Here is a 17,100-nt window from a genome sequence, read left to right as displayed (position 1 = left end):
GAGCCATTGGTTTCTCCCTTCCTCAGGACTAGTTCCTGTGAACTGCCTGCCTTCAAGTTTCTTAAAATGTGTTTCCTATCTTCAGATGAATCTTTTTTGTAAAAAAGAAAAATAAGACCAAGGTTATTATCTCATTGATTTTGACAAAAGAAACTAACGAAGAAATGAAGTCGTTGGTGAATCTTGACTGTGATTTTCAGCAGACTCAGTCATATCTGGGTTGTCAGTGGGAGAGGAATTCATTCACTCGTTCATCCCTTCATTTACTATCTTTGGCCTGGATGTGCTGTGTGGGGATGTGAAGGCTTGGTTTTAAAGTTAGTGTAATGTGGCATCTTACTTGGTGACCATGAATAGGCTTCGGGGTCATTGTCATAAGGATTAAACGAGGTGATACAAAGTGCTTCTGAGTATGTAATACATGGTAAGAAAGAAAAAGGAAGTTAAGTCACTCTGTCATGTCAAACTCTGAGATCCCCTGGACTGTAGCCTGCCAGGCGCCTCTATCCCTGGGATCCTCCAGGCAAGAATATTAGAGTGGTTTGCCATCACCTTCTCCAAGGAATCTTCCCAACCCAGGGATTGAACGCATGTCTCCTGCATTGGCAGGCAGATTAAAAATCTTGGATGGGAATAATTGAGAGACAATGATGAAATAGGCTTTCCAGGTGGCTCACTTGTAAGGAATCCTCCTGTCAATGCAGGAGACAAGTTCAATCTCTGGGTCGGGAAGATCCCCTGGAGAAGGAAATGGCAACCCACTCCAGTATTCTTGCCTGGAAAGTCCCATGGACAAAGAAGCCTGCCGTATAGTCCAGGGGGTTGCAAAGAGTCAGACATGACTAAGCAACTGAGTACACACCCACCCACACCTCCCACCCCCTACTCACCGTGGTGAAATGATTCCTGCAATGGTAAAATAGCAAAATGTTTCAAGATGTTGGAAAATAAAATCACTGACCTCCCATATCGCATCTTAGATTTTTAAAAGGGTGTGGTGAACTCATGAAAGTTGTATGGTAAGATGAGTTTTTGAAAAACCTCCAAGAAAGAATACAAGTCATGAAATAGCACTCCTTACAAATAGAACTGCTTAGAATAGGAACTCGAAACTAACATTGAATCCAGGGGACCCTGATGGTACCCTGGGGTTAATTACATTTCTAATAATCTATCTGGAGGAAATCACCAGAAAGGCAAAGGTGAACATCTGAAGGTACTTATTACTGTGGGTTTTTTGTTTTCTCGTTTTGCTTTTGTTTTGTTTCTTAAAAAGGAAAAGTCATAAATGTATATGAATTAAAGGCTGATTTGGAGCAATATATCAATCATATATGATGATTTAAAGTTATATTCTCAGAAACTCTGTAATGATAGATCACATTATGATAGGATATTAGAGTGGAATACAAAGATGAGTGTACAATGTGAGGTCAACTATGTACACTGTATACATAGAATATATATATCTGCTACAATATTGGTAGCAAGTACATACAACGTTTTTTTCTGGATAATGTATGATGGGTGATACTTAATTATCTGCATGGTTCTCTGTCTTCTAAAATCTGTAACTGGCATGTATTCTTTTATAAACAAAAACAAATCTTATTGTGATGTTGAAGCAAATTCTTTTTTATAACAGTCTTATTAGGATGTTATGTACCTACCATACAATTCACCCGCTTAGTTTCCCATTCAGTGGGTTTTAGTATCATCAAAACCACTGATCAGCCATGACCACAACCAACTTTAAAACATTTTCATCACCCCCTCAAAGAAACTCTGTGCCCATTAGAATTCACTCTGTTTCTCTCCATCCTGCCAGTTCTAGGCAACCACTTAATCTAGTTTCTGTCTCAAGGGGTTTGCCTATTCTAGACATTTCATTTAAATCGAATCCTACAATATGCAACTCTTTGTGACTTGCTTCTTTCACTTAGCATCATGTTTTCAAGGTAAAGCTAATTACTCCTGCTTTAATTTACTCATTTTGTTTACATCATGCTAACCTTTATTTATCATAGGGTATAATGTCTTTTTTCCCCCTTTACTTCTAGAACTGGTTCCTTCAATTATGAGCAACTTGTTAAATCCAGATGCCATCTTCTCAAACAATGAGATGAGCCTGTCAGACATTGAAATCTATGGCTTTGATTATGACTACACCTTGGTGTTTTATTCAAAACACCTCCATACACTGATATTTAATGCTGCTCGGGACCTTCTCATCAACGAACACCGGGTAAGAGCACGGGGACTTCCAGTCTTCCCCGCTCCCCCCGTGGGGATTTGAGCTGACCTGACTTCTTGCCCGGCATAGTAGATGCCACTTAGTAAATTGTTGCTGAATGTATGAGTAGATGTGGTTCCATTCCAGATGACCATCTGGAAAATAGTTTTTTTAAAAAAGTACTTTTTGAGTTATGATTGACATGTAAAAAGCTATATATATTTACATATATATACATATATACACATATACATATATATATAAAGCTCATTTGAGTTTTGGGATAAGTGTATGAAACCACCATCAAGGTCATAAACTGTCCATCACTTACCTAAGTTTCCTCCTGCTCCCTTTATTGTTGGGTGTATGCATGTGTGTGTGGGAAGAATGCTTAACTGAGATCTGCCCATTTAGCAAATTTCAGGTATAGAATACAATATTGTTATAGGTACTATGCTGTATAATAGATCTCCAGAACTTATTTTTCTTGCCTAACTGAAACTTTGTACCTGGAAGGTAGTTGTATGTTTAAAAAAATCTTTAGATGTCTCTGATAGAAGACTGTCCTGAGTTACTCATTAGTGGAGATTCAGCCGAGGTCCTTTGCACTGATGTCTCTCACAGAGCAAGTGATACAGATCCTCCCAAAGTCTGATGAAGGGGTAGCCTGTTAATTTCTGGTTAGAAGGAATTCTTTAAATCATGGGCAGTGTTTTGTCCTCATCACTGAACTGAATTGCATTCTTACATAAGGAATATTTGAATGTCTTCTGATGCAAAGTATTGCTGAGAGCTTATAATAAAGAAGGAAGAAAGAAACACTCTAAACTGAATGTGATTTTCTCTAGTTTAGCTGGAGTACATGTCAGGAACCAGGATGAGAAGCATCTTCCGAGGTTGTCTGGACCAGTGCCCTTTGAAAACCCCCCACAGCATTCTAAGAGAGGTGACTGGAGTGCATCACTCCCAGAGGTGTTCTGAACTTGGGGAGATTCTTCCACTGATACCTTCTTTTTCCTTCATTTATCCCTTCACACATTCCTTCATCCCTTACCCAGTGCCTCTTCTGTGCTAAGCTGTCATGGAAGCAGGCAGGATGAAGCTGAGTAGGACACAGGTGCTACCCTTGGAGAACCAGCAGTCTAGTGGAGGTGTCTGTCCTGTGGGTAGGTAAATTATGAAGCCTCCACCTGGTGGAGCCCTACAGACATCTGAACAGAAAGCTAGACCTGTGTGGAGGATGGTTTGAATAGTTTTCTCTGCCTGAGGGAATTTCTCTGCAGGAATTCCTCCTGCCCGAGGAAACAACCGAGAAGGTGATATTTCAGTGGAGTCTGGAAGGAGTTTATCCACAGAGGTGGGCTGGAGGTGAGCAAGGGTGGACATGAGTAGCCTAGAAACCTAAATCATCAACATGAATGTTTTCTACTTGACTATCTGAGTCACAGGCTGGGTGTTATAATGGACCGTTATGCCCTCCAGGTCTTCTCTTTTTTCAGTTGGATTATTCCTGGTTTTCCCAGCCATTCCCCTTTGGCCTCCTTTCTAGTCTTTTTCATCATTTTGTGTGTGCTCTGGTTTATCCCCCTCAAGTATGAGGCTCCGAACTGAAGATGTTCCTGCAGGTGGGGTCTGACTAGTGTGGAACAGGGGGTGACCATCAGCTTCCTGGTTCTGGATAGCAGACCTTCAGTAATGTTGTACAAGGGTCCATACGTTTTGGGTCCTTGCCATTTGATGCAGTGTATTTCCTGATTCTCCTCAGCTTTTGGCTGTCAGTGGGTTTAATAAGAAACTCATCTGTCCTTATTCACAATGCAGGAATGGTGCTTGCCCAAAGTAACATTCCCTTCAGCCACCAAGCTCTCTTTAGTTATGGCCACTTGATCAGAGGTAAACTCATCTAGCTACTCTCCACCCAGTTGCATGTTTCCATTTGTTCGAGACTCCCTTCTCTTCGGTCTAACCTATGGACCTTTCCCTTGACTTTGAGGATGGCGGCAGAGTAAGAGTGAGGTGGTCCTGCCCTTGCTCTCCTGTCTGCCAGCTTGCCCCACCGTCTCTTCACCACCCTGCTGGTGAGTGAGCTGAAGGGGTCTTGCGCTGCAGCTGGTGTTTGAATTCTAGGTCATCTGCAGTGTTTGCTGTGACATTACTTATGAAACTTTTTTAAAAAATAAAATATCATTGCAGTGATATTACTTATAAGACGAAAGTCATTATGCTAACAGCACCCCGTCTGTTCATTGTCTGCTTGGTGCCGAAAGCACAGGCTCTGGAGCCTGACTTCTGGATTTTGAATCCTGGCTTTTACCACTTATCCTTTAGGTAATCTTGAGTAACAGACTTAATGCTTCTGGACCTCAGTATTGTCCTCTGTGAAATGGGCACAGCAGTAGTACTTTCCTCATAATGTTATTGTTATAATTAAAGGAGTTGATTTATGTGAAGTGCCTGGCACAGAGAAAACATTCAATAAAGGTTAGCTACTGACTACTACTGTTATTAGCTGTTACTACTATGATTGCTAATCTGTGTGACAGCCCTGCAGATAGATATTGTCTCTGTTTTGCAGTTGAGCAAACTGAGACTTACAGAGTTCAAGGCCACAAGACAAGAAAGGAGGCAGAATCAGAATTTGAACTTTTTTAAAAAAATTATTTATTTATTTTTTATTTCATGGCCAAACCACATGGCCTGTAGAATCTTAGTTCCCCGACCAGGGATCAAATCTGTGCCCCCTGCATTGAAAGGGTGAAGTCTTAACCACTGGGCCACCAGGGAAGTCCTCGAATTTGAACTTCAATCTATTTGCAAGGCACAGATGCTGTCTTCTGTTCACATTGGCCCTTGTGGGATTAGTAACACCTTTTTCTATCCTATGGGCTTATTGTTCAGATGAAAATAAAATATTCATGAAGATTAAAAATTTATGAAATTTGAGGGCAAAGAGAGATGAAATAAGGGAAAGAAAGGTATACTCATTCTGATTAGAAAGGCTTCTTGATTTCAGATAGTTGAAATTTCATTCCCATTATGTCTGTTTGTTGCTTTGATAAAAGAAGTATGTCCTAACACTAATTATATCAGACATATTAATAGAGGCAATTATGCTTATGCAAATTTTTCTCTGGTTTTGGATCTGAAAGTGATTCTTCCACGATGCTGTGGGAAGCACTGAGTTTGGTTCCATATTTTTTTTTCTGCCAAAGACTAAAAGTACTTGAGAAGATGAGAGACATCTGCTTTTGAGATGCACAGTAATAGAGCAGCAAGTTTGCAATTTAGCATCTTCCCTAAAAGCAGATGTAAATGTTCAAGCCTCTTCATAATTATCCATTCTCTCTGCTTTTGTTAAAAGAGAGTGGGAGTTTTTTTTAAAGACTGATTTATTTTTTCGGCTGTGGGGGTCTTCATTGCTGCATGCAGGCTCGCTCTCACTGCAGTGAGCCGGGCGGGTGGGGGCTTCTCTTCATTGTGCTACGCAGGCTTCCCATTGCGGTGACTGCTCTTGCGGAGCACAGACTCTCGGGTGCGGGCTTCAGTAATTGGGGTTCCCGGGTTTAGTGGCTCCATGGCGTGTGGGATCTTCCCGAACCAGGGATGACTCTTAATCTCCCTTCGGGGGCTGCACTGAATGAGAGGAAGTCAGTCTGTGCGGCCGTGGGCTCTCTCCTGACTCATTCGGAAGATACTCAACTGAAATACGCCCTGCCCGCATCCGCGGGCATCCGCGCTGCCTCCGCCCTGGTCCGCGCCTCCGTCACCTCCCACCCAACGGCGCGGTGGCCTTAGCCTAGGCCCCTTGCTTCCATTCTTGCTCCTTAGTCTGCTCTCCATTCGGCAGCAAGCGTGAACCTTTAAGCACTAGTCATCTCACTTTTGGACTCAGAATCTCCCCGAGCCTTCCCATCACACGTGGAGTGACACTGAAGGCCTCCAGTGCTCCTGGACCCCCGGCTTCCTCACCCCCTCGCCTCCTCCCACCCGCCCTCGCTGCGCTCCAACCACAGCAGCCAGCTGGCTACTCCTTCAACCGCCACACGCTCCTACCTTTGGGCCTCTATTCTTGCCAGTTCCTCTGCTGTAACGTTCTGCTTGGCTCCGGGTAGAACGTTAATTCTACGTTCTTGCTCTTTAATTCTTTTTTCTCCAGATCTGCAAACCCTTTTAGCGCATTCTTTCTGCAGTACTTACCACTATGAAGCACTGTACAAGTGTTGATTTGTTTTGCCTGCCCACCATAGGATGGAAACTTCTTAGAGGCAGAGATGGTGTCAGTTTTTTCTTTTTTGATGTCGTCTTAATTTTTTTGGCTATGCTACATGGCATACAGGATCTTAGTTCCCTGACCAGGGATCACAGCCATGCCCCCTGCAGCAGAAGCTCACAGTCTTAACCACTGGACCACAAGGGAAGTCCTGATGGTGTCAATTTTGTTCACTACTGCATTCCCAGGCCTTGGCACAAAGTACATGCTCAGTAAGCACTTGACATACTCGTTGAATTCCACCTGTTAAGAGAGTATCATGATGCAGGTTGTTTTGTCCTGGCTTCATGTTCTGTGTGGATTTTGGAGAACTTTGTTTCTATACGCTTTTACTCTCTTCTAACTAGACTCATAATTTAGGTTATTTTAAATAACAAACTGAGACCTCTGAAAAGTGGATATATCATATTTATAGGCATTGGGACCTCAGGAACTCACAGGTAGTGTTGTAATGTGGAGGTTTGCAGCTCTGTCCAGAGCTCCGTGATTGATTATCCAGGAGATGGCCATGTGGACAGGCTGTAGAATTTTAGAAATTATGCACAGGGAATTCCTGGGTTTCTCTGTAGCATTTTAGTATTAACTTTACTTAAAGCTGTAAAGGACAGTTCTGTAGCCTTTTAAGGGGAAACTTTGGTCTTTGCCTGCACACACTAGCCTGTCCAGATTGCGCTCAGAATGAGAACAAATCAGGGGACTGAAGGAAAGCCAGACGAAGCCCAGATCAGAAGATTTTTAATAAAACCCCAAGTAAAGGTCTTTTATTGTTTATAGTTCTTCTGCTATCAGGGACACCAGTTTCATGACACTTTGGGTGAGTCATATTTTTCTGGCTGGTGGGCACTTTCTAAGCTATATGAGTCCAGAAAATCTAGCCGTAGGTCATTGGAGAGACATGTCACTTCCTGGCTGATGGGAGCGTCTTTGACTTCCTCAACCAGATGTTACTATTAACGGTGTTCCCAACCACAGTTTCTGTGCATGTGTGTCTGTGTGTGAAGTGTATTAGTAAAAGTGAAGGACCATACACAGTGTGCAGGATTCTTGGAACGCCCAGGAGTGGAAATAAATAGCATTGAGTGATTTCTTGGCACACGTGAAGAGTGTTAGATAAATGAGCCCAAATGTGACATTTGACTCAGCGCTTCGTGCAGCTTGGCTGGAATTACTCACTGTGTGTGGGTCAGCCTGGTGATTCCAGGAGGTGTTCTCGCACATGCGTGACCTTGGCTGTGCACGAGGAGATGGCAGTGCAGTCACGCAGAGGGGCTGCTGTGCTGGTTGATGGTTGTCTAGGCCTTTACATAAGCAGATTCCATCATGATTGGGAGACCATGGGGACACAGCCTCCCTGGACTCAGGAATGGATATTCTGGCTGGTAGGTTCACGCTCTGAGTACAGGGGCAGTGGGGAGACCCTGACCCCATGCCCCTCCACACCCCTGCTATGTGGCCTGGGCCAGGTTGTCTCATCCGAAGCCTCTGAGGTCCTTTCTGTCAAATGGGCATGGTGGGGCCTGCTACCAGTGGGGTCAGTGGTATTCTACTTCTGAGATCTGGGGAGAGAGGAAGTAGTGAATAAAGAAGGGGCTGGGATTTTTGTGTAGTAGGAGGGACAGGTTTATGACTAGGAAATAGCAGGGGAGCCAGGCCGCGTGTTCTGAACCAGCATTGGAGCCATAACAGGGAACCATGTAGTGAGAGAGGGTGTCTCTGGTCCCAGGGGGAGGAAGACCGTACCGATGGCTGAGGGATTCCTGCAGCTGAGGTGAGAATAGGTAAGGCTGGGGAGGGTGGGGGCTGAGGCCTTCCCTGTGTGTGGGCAGATGGAGAGGAGGGGGCTCTGTGGCCCGGAGGTGCTTGGCCTGAAGCAGGAGGCAAGCTGCGGTCCATCTCTTCTGACCACAGCTTCCTACCCAGCTGCACCAGCCGCCTCAGCCTCCGAACAAGGCCAAGTGTGGATGCTATCTTGACCTTGACTGTAGTATGTCGTTAGCTAAAACCATTTCCTCTCTTACTTCTTAGTATCCCGTGGAAATTAGGAAGTATGAATATGACCCAAACTTTGCAATTCGTGGACTACATTATGACGTGCAGCGGGTAGGTGTAATTCTCACTTTTTTCTACAGTTTAGCACATTTGGGAATAAAATCTATTCTTGGTGCTTTTCTTTGCTGAATGCGTAAATTGATTTGAAATTACATTCTCTGGGGTTGCAGAACTAAATTATCCAAAACACTTTTGGATGAAGTCTTTTTCAGGAGACTGTATATTGGAAGAGCATGAATGCATTTAGCCACTGGGCAATACTACTTATGTCCAAATAGTCATTTTCGATGTTTTGAGGAGGAACTGGTTGTCATATCTTTTTTTTGCAGACAGGTCATTTCCTTAATGGGCTGCCCAGTGCTTTAATTAGCAAGCAAACCTTTCAGAAACATACAGTGTATTCCTTTGTATACAACTTAATGTTGATAGGATTCACAGCAACACCTGGAACTTTCATTAAATATGCAACTTGTGGTGCGTTAATTTACCTGTGCATGTGCTTGTGTTTTTGAAGGCGGTCTTGATGAAGATTGATGCTTTTCATTATATCCAGCTGGGAACCGTCTACAGGTAAGAGTAAGAGGAGGTAAATTTAATCCCCTGCCCCTCAAGTAACCAAATTGCTTTGGCTTTCAAGACTCCCTGACTGTTTAGTGTTGGGGGCCTGCAGTGTGTGTATCTGTAAAGCATCCATTCATTTACCGGCTCCCTCAATCGTTCAGGAACATTGATTGGGCCACTACCATGTTAGATGCTAATGGTTTGGCTTGTGAGGATGTCCTCAAGCGGCTTGGAGCATAGGTGGGAAGCCACACAAGTAAACCAGTGAGTGCAGTCCACAGTGACCCGGGTTATGATGGCCGTGTGCTCAGGCCATTAGGGGCCACTTTGGAGGACTCTGGGGAGGGCGAGCTCTCCAGAGGCAATGGTGGCCCCCTGAGTGAGGGTCCTGAAGAGGAGGTGGGGAAGGATAGTGGGGGCAGGTCGTTCCCACCATGATAGTTGAGTGGTTTGGACATTGTCTCTTTTCCTTCTGTTTATTAGAAGTACTGAGCTCAGTGAGAGATCTTCGTAACTTTGAAATAAAGGGTTTTGCCTTTTCTAATTCTCAAATTAGGGGATGCTGTTGAGGATTGTGGTTTGTGTGTATGTATATATAGGTAAGTGAAAGTGTTAGTCACTCAGTTGTGTTGGACTGTTTGTGACCCTATGTACTGTAGCCCACCAGGCTCCTCTGTCCGTGGAATTCTCCAGGCAAGAATACTGGAGTGAGTAGCCATGCCCTTCTCCAGGGGATCTTCCCAACCCAGGGATCAAACCCAGGATTCCCACATTGAAGGCAGGTTCTTTACCATATGTATAAATATTTATACATTTATACATATGTATAAATGTCTGGTGTTTTCCTTCTGTTCCTAAATAATGTGTTCATACTTCTGTTTCCTAATTTATTAATTCTGGACATTGTCCCTGCTGTAAGGACTGAGGACTTGGCCCTCCCACACATGCAGCCCCATCTCCAGCCTCGTTTCCCTAACCTCACTAAGATCCCTCTCTGGTTGCTTCACCATCTTGTTTGCATTATGATTCCACGGGTCCTGTTCATTCTTAAGCAAGTAGTGCATTGTTTTCTTTCTTGTGCAGCATTTGGTTCTTCCTAGGTTTAATAATAACCTCAGTTTTTATTTGCTTAGTTTCCTATGTAGCTATCTAGTTTTTTCCTTAAATGTTCCTTCACAGAAATCAAGCAGGCATTTATTTCCCCACAACTCAGATGTTTTACATAATCTCTCAGTTACCTTTTTTTTTGACTACCGCCTCCTACTCTGATCTGCTCTGATTGCTCATCCAGGGACTTCAATTTGCTACTTTCTCTGTTTTCTGGCTCTCATCTCTTCCTCTGTCTAACTTTACTTCCTCATTTTGCTGGCGCACATCCTGCAGTAGCTTCCTGGCACCTCGTATGGCTGAGTCTTTCTGGGGATTTGTGGTGGTTCATCAGTTCCTCTCTTTGGGGTCCCATTGCAGGCTCTGTTCTCAGTGTTGTTGAGTCAGGAGCCTCCTTTCACCAACTGTTTTCCAAAAACATGTTGAAATGTCTTATGTGCTAATGTCTTTGCTCTCATTTCTTTTGACCTTTTGAGCAGTTTATTCTTTTACTGTCATTTTAATGGTGTTTCAAGAGGGAGAAGAAGTGGCGGTGATGATGCAAATAATAGTAGTAGTAGTAATAGTAAATAGCAACTGAACAGTGTTGAATTCTTCAGTGCAACAGATACTGCTGTAAGGGTTTTGAGTTAACTCATTTCATCCTCAAAATAATCTTATAAGGTAGGTACTGCTATTGGTCCCAAAGATGTTAATAAGTAACTTGCCCAAGGCCACACAGAAGAATTCAGACCCAGAGAGTCTGGCTCCTGACTGTGCTCTTGGCCCATGTGCAGCAGTGTCTGAGAGTTAACTGGCAATCTTCAGCAGATCTTTCGAATCTGTCCTTCCATCTTTGTTTCTGCCGTTCGCTCTTGGACTCAAACCCTTACCCCTTCTCTCCTGGGCTCCTGTGGTTTTTTGCAGCACAGCCCACAGACTGGACATTTTGCTGGACTGATTTACCTAAAGCATTGCCTTCAACAACCCCCTTCTGTCTTCTGAATCCTGGATGGCTCCCCATTGTCTAAGAAATAGAGCCCAGATCTCTTACATATTCCACCAGCCTTCTCTAAACCCTTAGCTTTCTCCTCTTCCATACACAGCTCCTTCACTTCTTTGATTGGTTAAAACTCTTGGTTGCAAGTGGCTGAGACACAACTCAAGCTGGCTTAAACAAAATCCCAGTTTGGACTTACCAGTGGTGTAGTTCAGGGACAGATCTGGTTGCAGGTGTAGCTGGCTCCAGAGGCCCAAATGGTTGTTGTCAGTGCTCTTTCTCTCTCTTGACGCTCCTCCTGTCTGGGTTTGCTCACAGCAGGCCCCTCCGTGTGGTGAACGCTAGCAGTACCAGGCTTCTACCCTCAACTCCAGGTCAAGCGGAGAAAGGGAGTTTTTCTTTCTAACAGTTTCAGCCAGTCTCAGAGGGCGTGGGTGCCAGATTTGTGCAAATAGCAGATAAATACCTTTCCTTTGAGTTCTCCTTCTCACTGCTCTGCATCTGTGCAGGCTGGCATCCTTCCAGGATGCAGTTTTCCTTCCTCTCTGCTTCTTGAAATCTCACTCATCCTTCTGCATGGCTGACAGGTGGCAAGGCCTCTCCTTACCCTCTCAGCTTGACATGGTCTTTCTCTCCTCTCTTCTGGGCCACACCATCCTGTGGCTCCTAATTACCTTGTTCCTTCTTCTCCAGCTAAATTGTCTGTTATGTTAGGGGTATGGATTGCGCTAGGTAGCAGGAGCCACTGAGGCATTTAAGGGGGAAGGAGTGCTCAGGTTGAGGTCCTGTGAAGATCACTGGGGCCTCAGTGCTGAGAGGGGGTGTGGCGGCTGAGGCAGTAGGGGTGCGTTTGTGGCTCTGGGGTCACACTTCCTGAGTGTGAACCCCAGCCCCGCTGCTCACCTGTGTGTGACCTTGAGCCCATTCTTGACCATCTGTTTCAAAGCCTTGGTTTATTGCTCTCTAAAATGGGCATGATTCCAACACCCACCTCAGGGCGACTGGTTGTTTGGACTAGAACAGGCTTGGAGCAGCATGCATGCTAAGTTGCTTCAGTGATGTCTGACCGTTTGCGACCCTCTGCACTGTAGCCTACCAGACTCCTCTGTCCATGGGATTCTCCAGGCAAGGATACTGGAGTGGGTTGCCATTTCCTCCTCCAGGGGATCTTCCCGACTCGGGAATCGAACCTGTGTCTCTTACAGCTCTTATGTTGGCAGGTGGGTTCTTTACCACTAGCGGCACCTGGGAAAATGTCCCTTTCCTCCTCTCGCCCCTCTGAAGGGATAATGAGTGAGCAAATGGAGGGGAAGAGTGCTCACACCTCAGCCTCGCTGCCCTCTGAGCCCCATGCCCTTGCATCCCCCTTCATTGGGTGGCTTTCAGGTTATGTGTGGGTGGTGCAAGTGAGCACTGCTGGGCCAAGGGGGAGACTGACTTCCCACCACAGGCCTGTTTAGCACCCACATTTTAAGTTTGCTTTAGGAGTCTGGTGAAAGTGAAGTTTCACCAGAAGTCTGGTGAAGTTTTCTTTAGGGTTGTTCCCATCATATTCATAGTGCGGAACTTGGATGGCGCTTCCTTCCCATGCACTGGTTGCCGTTCTCTTTTTAGCAACTCATTTAATCTTCTCAGCAGCACCAGGAAGTGGGTACTGGTTTTGCCACTCATTTAAAAAAATGACACTAAGACCCAAAGAGTTTAAATTACTTGTTTCTTGTCCAGGTAATCCTTCAGCAGTTGAGGAAGCTGGCATTTGAACCCAGGGCAGACTTGTTCAGATCTGTGCCCCTACCCTTTATTTCTCATAAACACACAGGGTGTGTATAGTAGTTTTCACTGTGACTTCAGCGCTGGTTTAGGCCACATTCAGGTGCCGTTGGCTGTCCATCTGAGCCTGGCTCCAGCAGGTCTGCATGTTGTGGGTACTGCCTGCAGCAGGATTCAGCTGACTGTAGCCCACTGAGTTGAGCGCATCTTTTGAGCTGATACTTGGTTATGTGGACTTTAAAGATGTGACTTGTGTGGCCACATGCCTGGAAATGTGTCCTGGAGGTGGCAGTGGCTGCTGAAGGACTGGAAGTGTGGTCCTAGTGTGGGTGAAGAAAGGTAATTCACCCGGCAGAGTTCCTTTTTACTGTGTTGAGTCTCGTTCTAGGTGTTAGATCCTTCGGGGTGTGTACTGCTTACTGCTGCTGCTTTAGTTAGAGTGGTTTTCCAAGGTTACTGTCTAGAAGAAGCTGGTGTAGTCCCAGCGTCTTATCTGATTTCTGGAGCAAAGATGGAAGGGAAGCACAGTGCTTTTTTGTTTACAAAGGCCAGTATTTGTTTAAAGTTAATCAAGATCGGAGGCAAAACATCAGTGAATCCCCCTGGATATTTTTAAAAGTAAGACAAGAGTGGAGAATGGAGGAAAGAGGCTGAGATGATGTTTTCGTTACAGTTACATGTCACATGTAAATGATGTTTTATGTGTACTTTAATGTTGGCCGGTGATTTTGTGTGATGAGCTGTATGAGTAACTGAAACACGAGCTGCATTAGTTTTGCACCCATTGTGGCGCAGCGCAGTATTGCCATCATTGATTGTGTGGTTTCCTCACCACTGGTGTCTGTTTCTCAGGTGCCTTCTCCTCTAGAGAAGGGCATGGGGAACAGACATTTCTCTTCACAGTGCTCTAGAGGCGGTTCCAGGGCCGGAAGTCTGAGACCATTGAGTTGCAGGTGAAAGCAGCTGCTCACAGCCGGGCGCCAGAGGCAGGGGTAGAATCAGGGCCACCCACACTCCATAGTGTTTGTCCCCTGGGAGGAGCTGGATTCATTTATAGATTCTGGTGCGGCCCCTAGGAGCAGGCAGGTGGTGCATGTTGCTTCTGTCTTTTACAGATGGGGAACCCGGCCCTCACTGTGATACAGCATTTGGGATCATTCCCTGCTGGAGGTGGTGTCCGGCATCCTGATGTGGGGGTTAGTCCACCTGAGCCTGGTGCCTGACTCTGTGCATCAGCACTGATCTTCTTAGGGTAGAGCGTCAGAGGGCAGGAGAGCGATGGGGACAGACTAGCCTCTTTCCCTAATGTAGTAAAAACATTAAAAAAAAAATAAAACCCATCCAAAGCAAATCATTAGGAGACCATGTACCTTGTTAAAGGAGGCAGTGTGGTGTGGTGGTTGCAGAGCTCAGGAGCCAGTCCTGACCCACCACTTTCTACTTTGGTGACCTTGAGCAGGATCTGTGACCTTTTTGTGCTTTGGTGGCTTCTGCTGGAAAATGGGAAGAATAATAGTGCCCCACTCCTAAGACTGCTGAGAATGAAGTGAATGACTGTGTGACATTCATTTCTGGCATTCAGTAGGTACCACGTGGTGTCAGCTGCTATCTTTCCTGCTCTCATTACCAGTAGAATGATAGTAGTAGTAATAGTAGCAGCATCATGCCTGTTATTTGTAGCAGTTGTCAGTGGCACCACCTCCTGCTTCCTTGTGACAACAGCGTCTTGCACCTCAGTTGAAAAATTTCAGCAGTCACTGGAGGTCTGAATACCACTGCTGTCTCTAACTGATGCTAACTGCCCTGCCTGTGATTTTCCCAGAGGCCTCAGTGTGGTCCCCGATGAGGAGGTCATTGAAATGTACGAGGGTTCCCACGTGCCTTTGGAACAGATGAGCGACTTTTATGGGAAGGTAATGAGAAATTATTTATTAAAAGTAGCCTATCTTTTTCCTTTACGAAATGTGGCTTGGTAGCTTTAGCATCTTAAACTACTAGACTCTCTACTCACAAGGTATCAAGAAGGCAATTGGGGTTGTGTTTTGAGAAACCCTCGATTTGAGAGAGGTGAGTATGTTCGAGTCACTCCGGGTTCTTTCATGATTCTCCTTTCTCGGCCCTTCCTCCCTACCTGATGAAGGCTCTCTACACCTTCCTTGTCGCCCTCCCCCATTTGCCACCACCTCCCCAGGTGTGTCCCCACTTTCTGGAGAAGTCATTGGGGTCGTCACTGTAGCAACTGTTGTCTTCCCTGAGATTAAGAGCAGGACAGCACAGTGCTCTGTGCCTAAGGGAGACCTCTGCCTTTCTAACTTTCGTGGTCCTCTTTGCGTTTAGAATTTTTGCTTTTTATCCTATTAGATTCTGTCTCTTATTTGTGTTACCAAAATGCAAGGAAGGTGCCTAGTCACCTGGTAAACTTAGTCTTATAAATTACAAGTGTTCAGGGAAAGGCTCTTTTCTAAGCTCCTATGTGGGTTTTTGAGGGGGTGGGAGTGGTGGTGCTCAATCAGGAGAGTTAGCGGCTTTTTATGTCATTCACATGGGCAAAAATCAATTTACTGCCTTTCCTCTGTGTACGATGAAAGAGTGTGAGCTGAAGATTGGATGGAACCCAAAGGAGAACACAAAGGGAAGCCTGGCTAGACTTTTGAGGGGAAGTCAGGGCATTTCCTTGGAAAGCCCACTTGCACTTAGAGTGAGATGTTAGCTCTGCTGTGAAGGACAAGAAGCAGGGTGAACTTTTTTACTTTTATTAGAATTTTTCTTTCCTTGTGGGAAGGGAGCCAGATGTTGATGACCAGGATCCCCTGGGTGGGTGTGAAGTCTGCTGTGGTGTTGGCTCCCTTGCTAAAGCCTCCCTCCCTGTCTGCAGAGCTCTGGAAACACCATGAAACAGTTCATGGACATCTTCTCACTGCCTGAGATGACCCTGCTGTCCTGTGTGAACGAGCACTTTCTGAAGAACAACATCGACTACGAACCTGTGCACCTATACAAAGACGTCAAGGTTGTGTAGCCGTGGGGGGGTCACCATGCTGCGCCGCTTCCGGCTCCTCAGAAGTAATAGAATCTCTGGCTTCCATTGTCGGCTGGGTGTTTGAGGTCGTTCTTCGTCTGGAATCTCTTTTCTTTGCAGTTTAACCTTGGAAATGCTAAGAAAGGTGTTAGGAGAATTGGAAATGAGTCAAATTGTTTATTAAAAGAAGAGGGTACTTGTTACCTAGATTTCTGTGTGCATATACATACCCCCATCATTTAAATAATTTTGTATTTATGTATTTTAATTTATGTTCACATTAGGAGAATTGGAAATGAGTCAAATTGTTAAAAGAAGAGGGTACTTGTTACCTAGATTTCCGTGTGCATATATATACCCACGTCATTTAAATAGTTTTGTATTTATGTATTTTAATTTATGTTCACATTTACATGTGTTTATAGATGCATTCTTTAAGCTGTCTGAGCTTTTTTCAGTACTTAAAAATGTGTTTATATATTGCTTATTTAATATATATTTAATGCATATTTCTAAGCATCTTTATATATATAATTTAAATATCTGTATTTTTAAAAGGGGCTTCCCAGGTGGTGGAGTGATAAAAAATCCACCTGCTAACACAGGAGGCTCAAGATTTTAGGGTTCAATCCCTGGGTCAGAACAATCCCCTGGAGAAGGAAATGGCAGCCTGCTCTGGTATTCTTGCCTGGAAAATGCCATGGACAGAGGCGCCTGGCGGGCTATAGTCTGTGCAATCCCAAAGGGTCAGTCATAACTGAGTGACTGAGCATGCAGAGTTTTGAAAGATCTGTATACATACTACAGTGTTTTTATTATATGTTCATACCCACTCCAGCGTTTTGCCTGGAGAATCCCGGGAACGCGGGAGCCTGGTGGGCTGCCGTCTGTGGGTTGGCACAGAGTCAGACACGACTGAAGTGACTTAGCAGCAGCAGCAGCATGACTAGCTTTAAATATTGACTGCCTCAAATCATGGGTTTTAGAAAATACAGGGTGAATTACAGTTTCTCAATATCAGTTTGGTATTGTTTTAACTAAATTTAAGTAGTTTCCATTCTCTGTTTTGGCTCACACAGGTACTTCATCTTTAAGAAGTTTTAAGAATTACT

General features: G+C 44.7%; 1 protein-coding gene across 1 annotated transcript in view; it reads left to right on the top strand.

Annotated features, from left to right (window-relative positions):
- The window catches only part of NT5DC3 (5'-nucleotidase domain containing 3), a 65,698-nt gene that overhangs the window by 22,172 nt on the left and 26,426 nt on the right, over positions 1-17,100 (top strand). The window contains exons 2-6 of the mRNA XM_055394413.2: positions 2,061-2,245; positions 8,529-8,603; positions 9,067-9,122; positions 14,792-14,882; positions 15,845-15,979. Coding sequence (XP_055250388.1) covers positions 2,061-2,245; positions 8,529-8,603; positions 9,067-9,122; positions 14,792-14,882; positions 15,845-15,979 — 542 coding nt within the window. The remainder of the gene's footprint in view (positions 1-2,060; positions 2,246-8,528; positions 8,604-9,066; positions 9,123-14,791; positions 14,883-15,844; positions 15,980-17,100) is intronic.

Source organism: Moschus berezovskii, chromosome 6 (assembly GCF_049115385.1).
Source record: "Moschus berezovskii isolate FMDL1 chromosome 6, NW_MosBer_1.0, whole genome shotgun sequence".
Taxonomy (NCBI): Eukaryota; Metazoa; Chordata; class Mammalia; order Artiodactyla; family Moschidae; genus Moschus; species Moschus berezovskii.
Note: the sequence above shows the minus strand (reverse complement) of the source record. Positions and strands in the feature narration are given on the sequence as shown.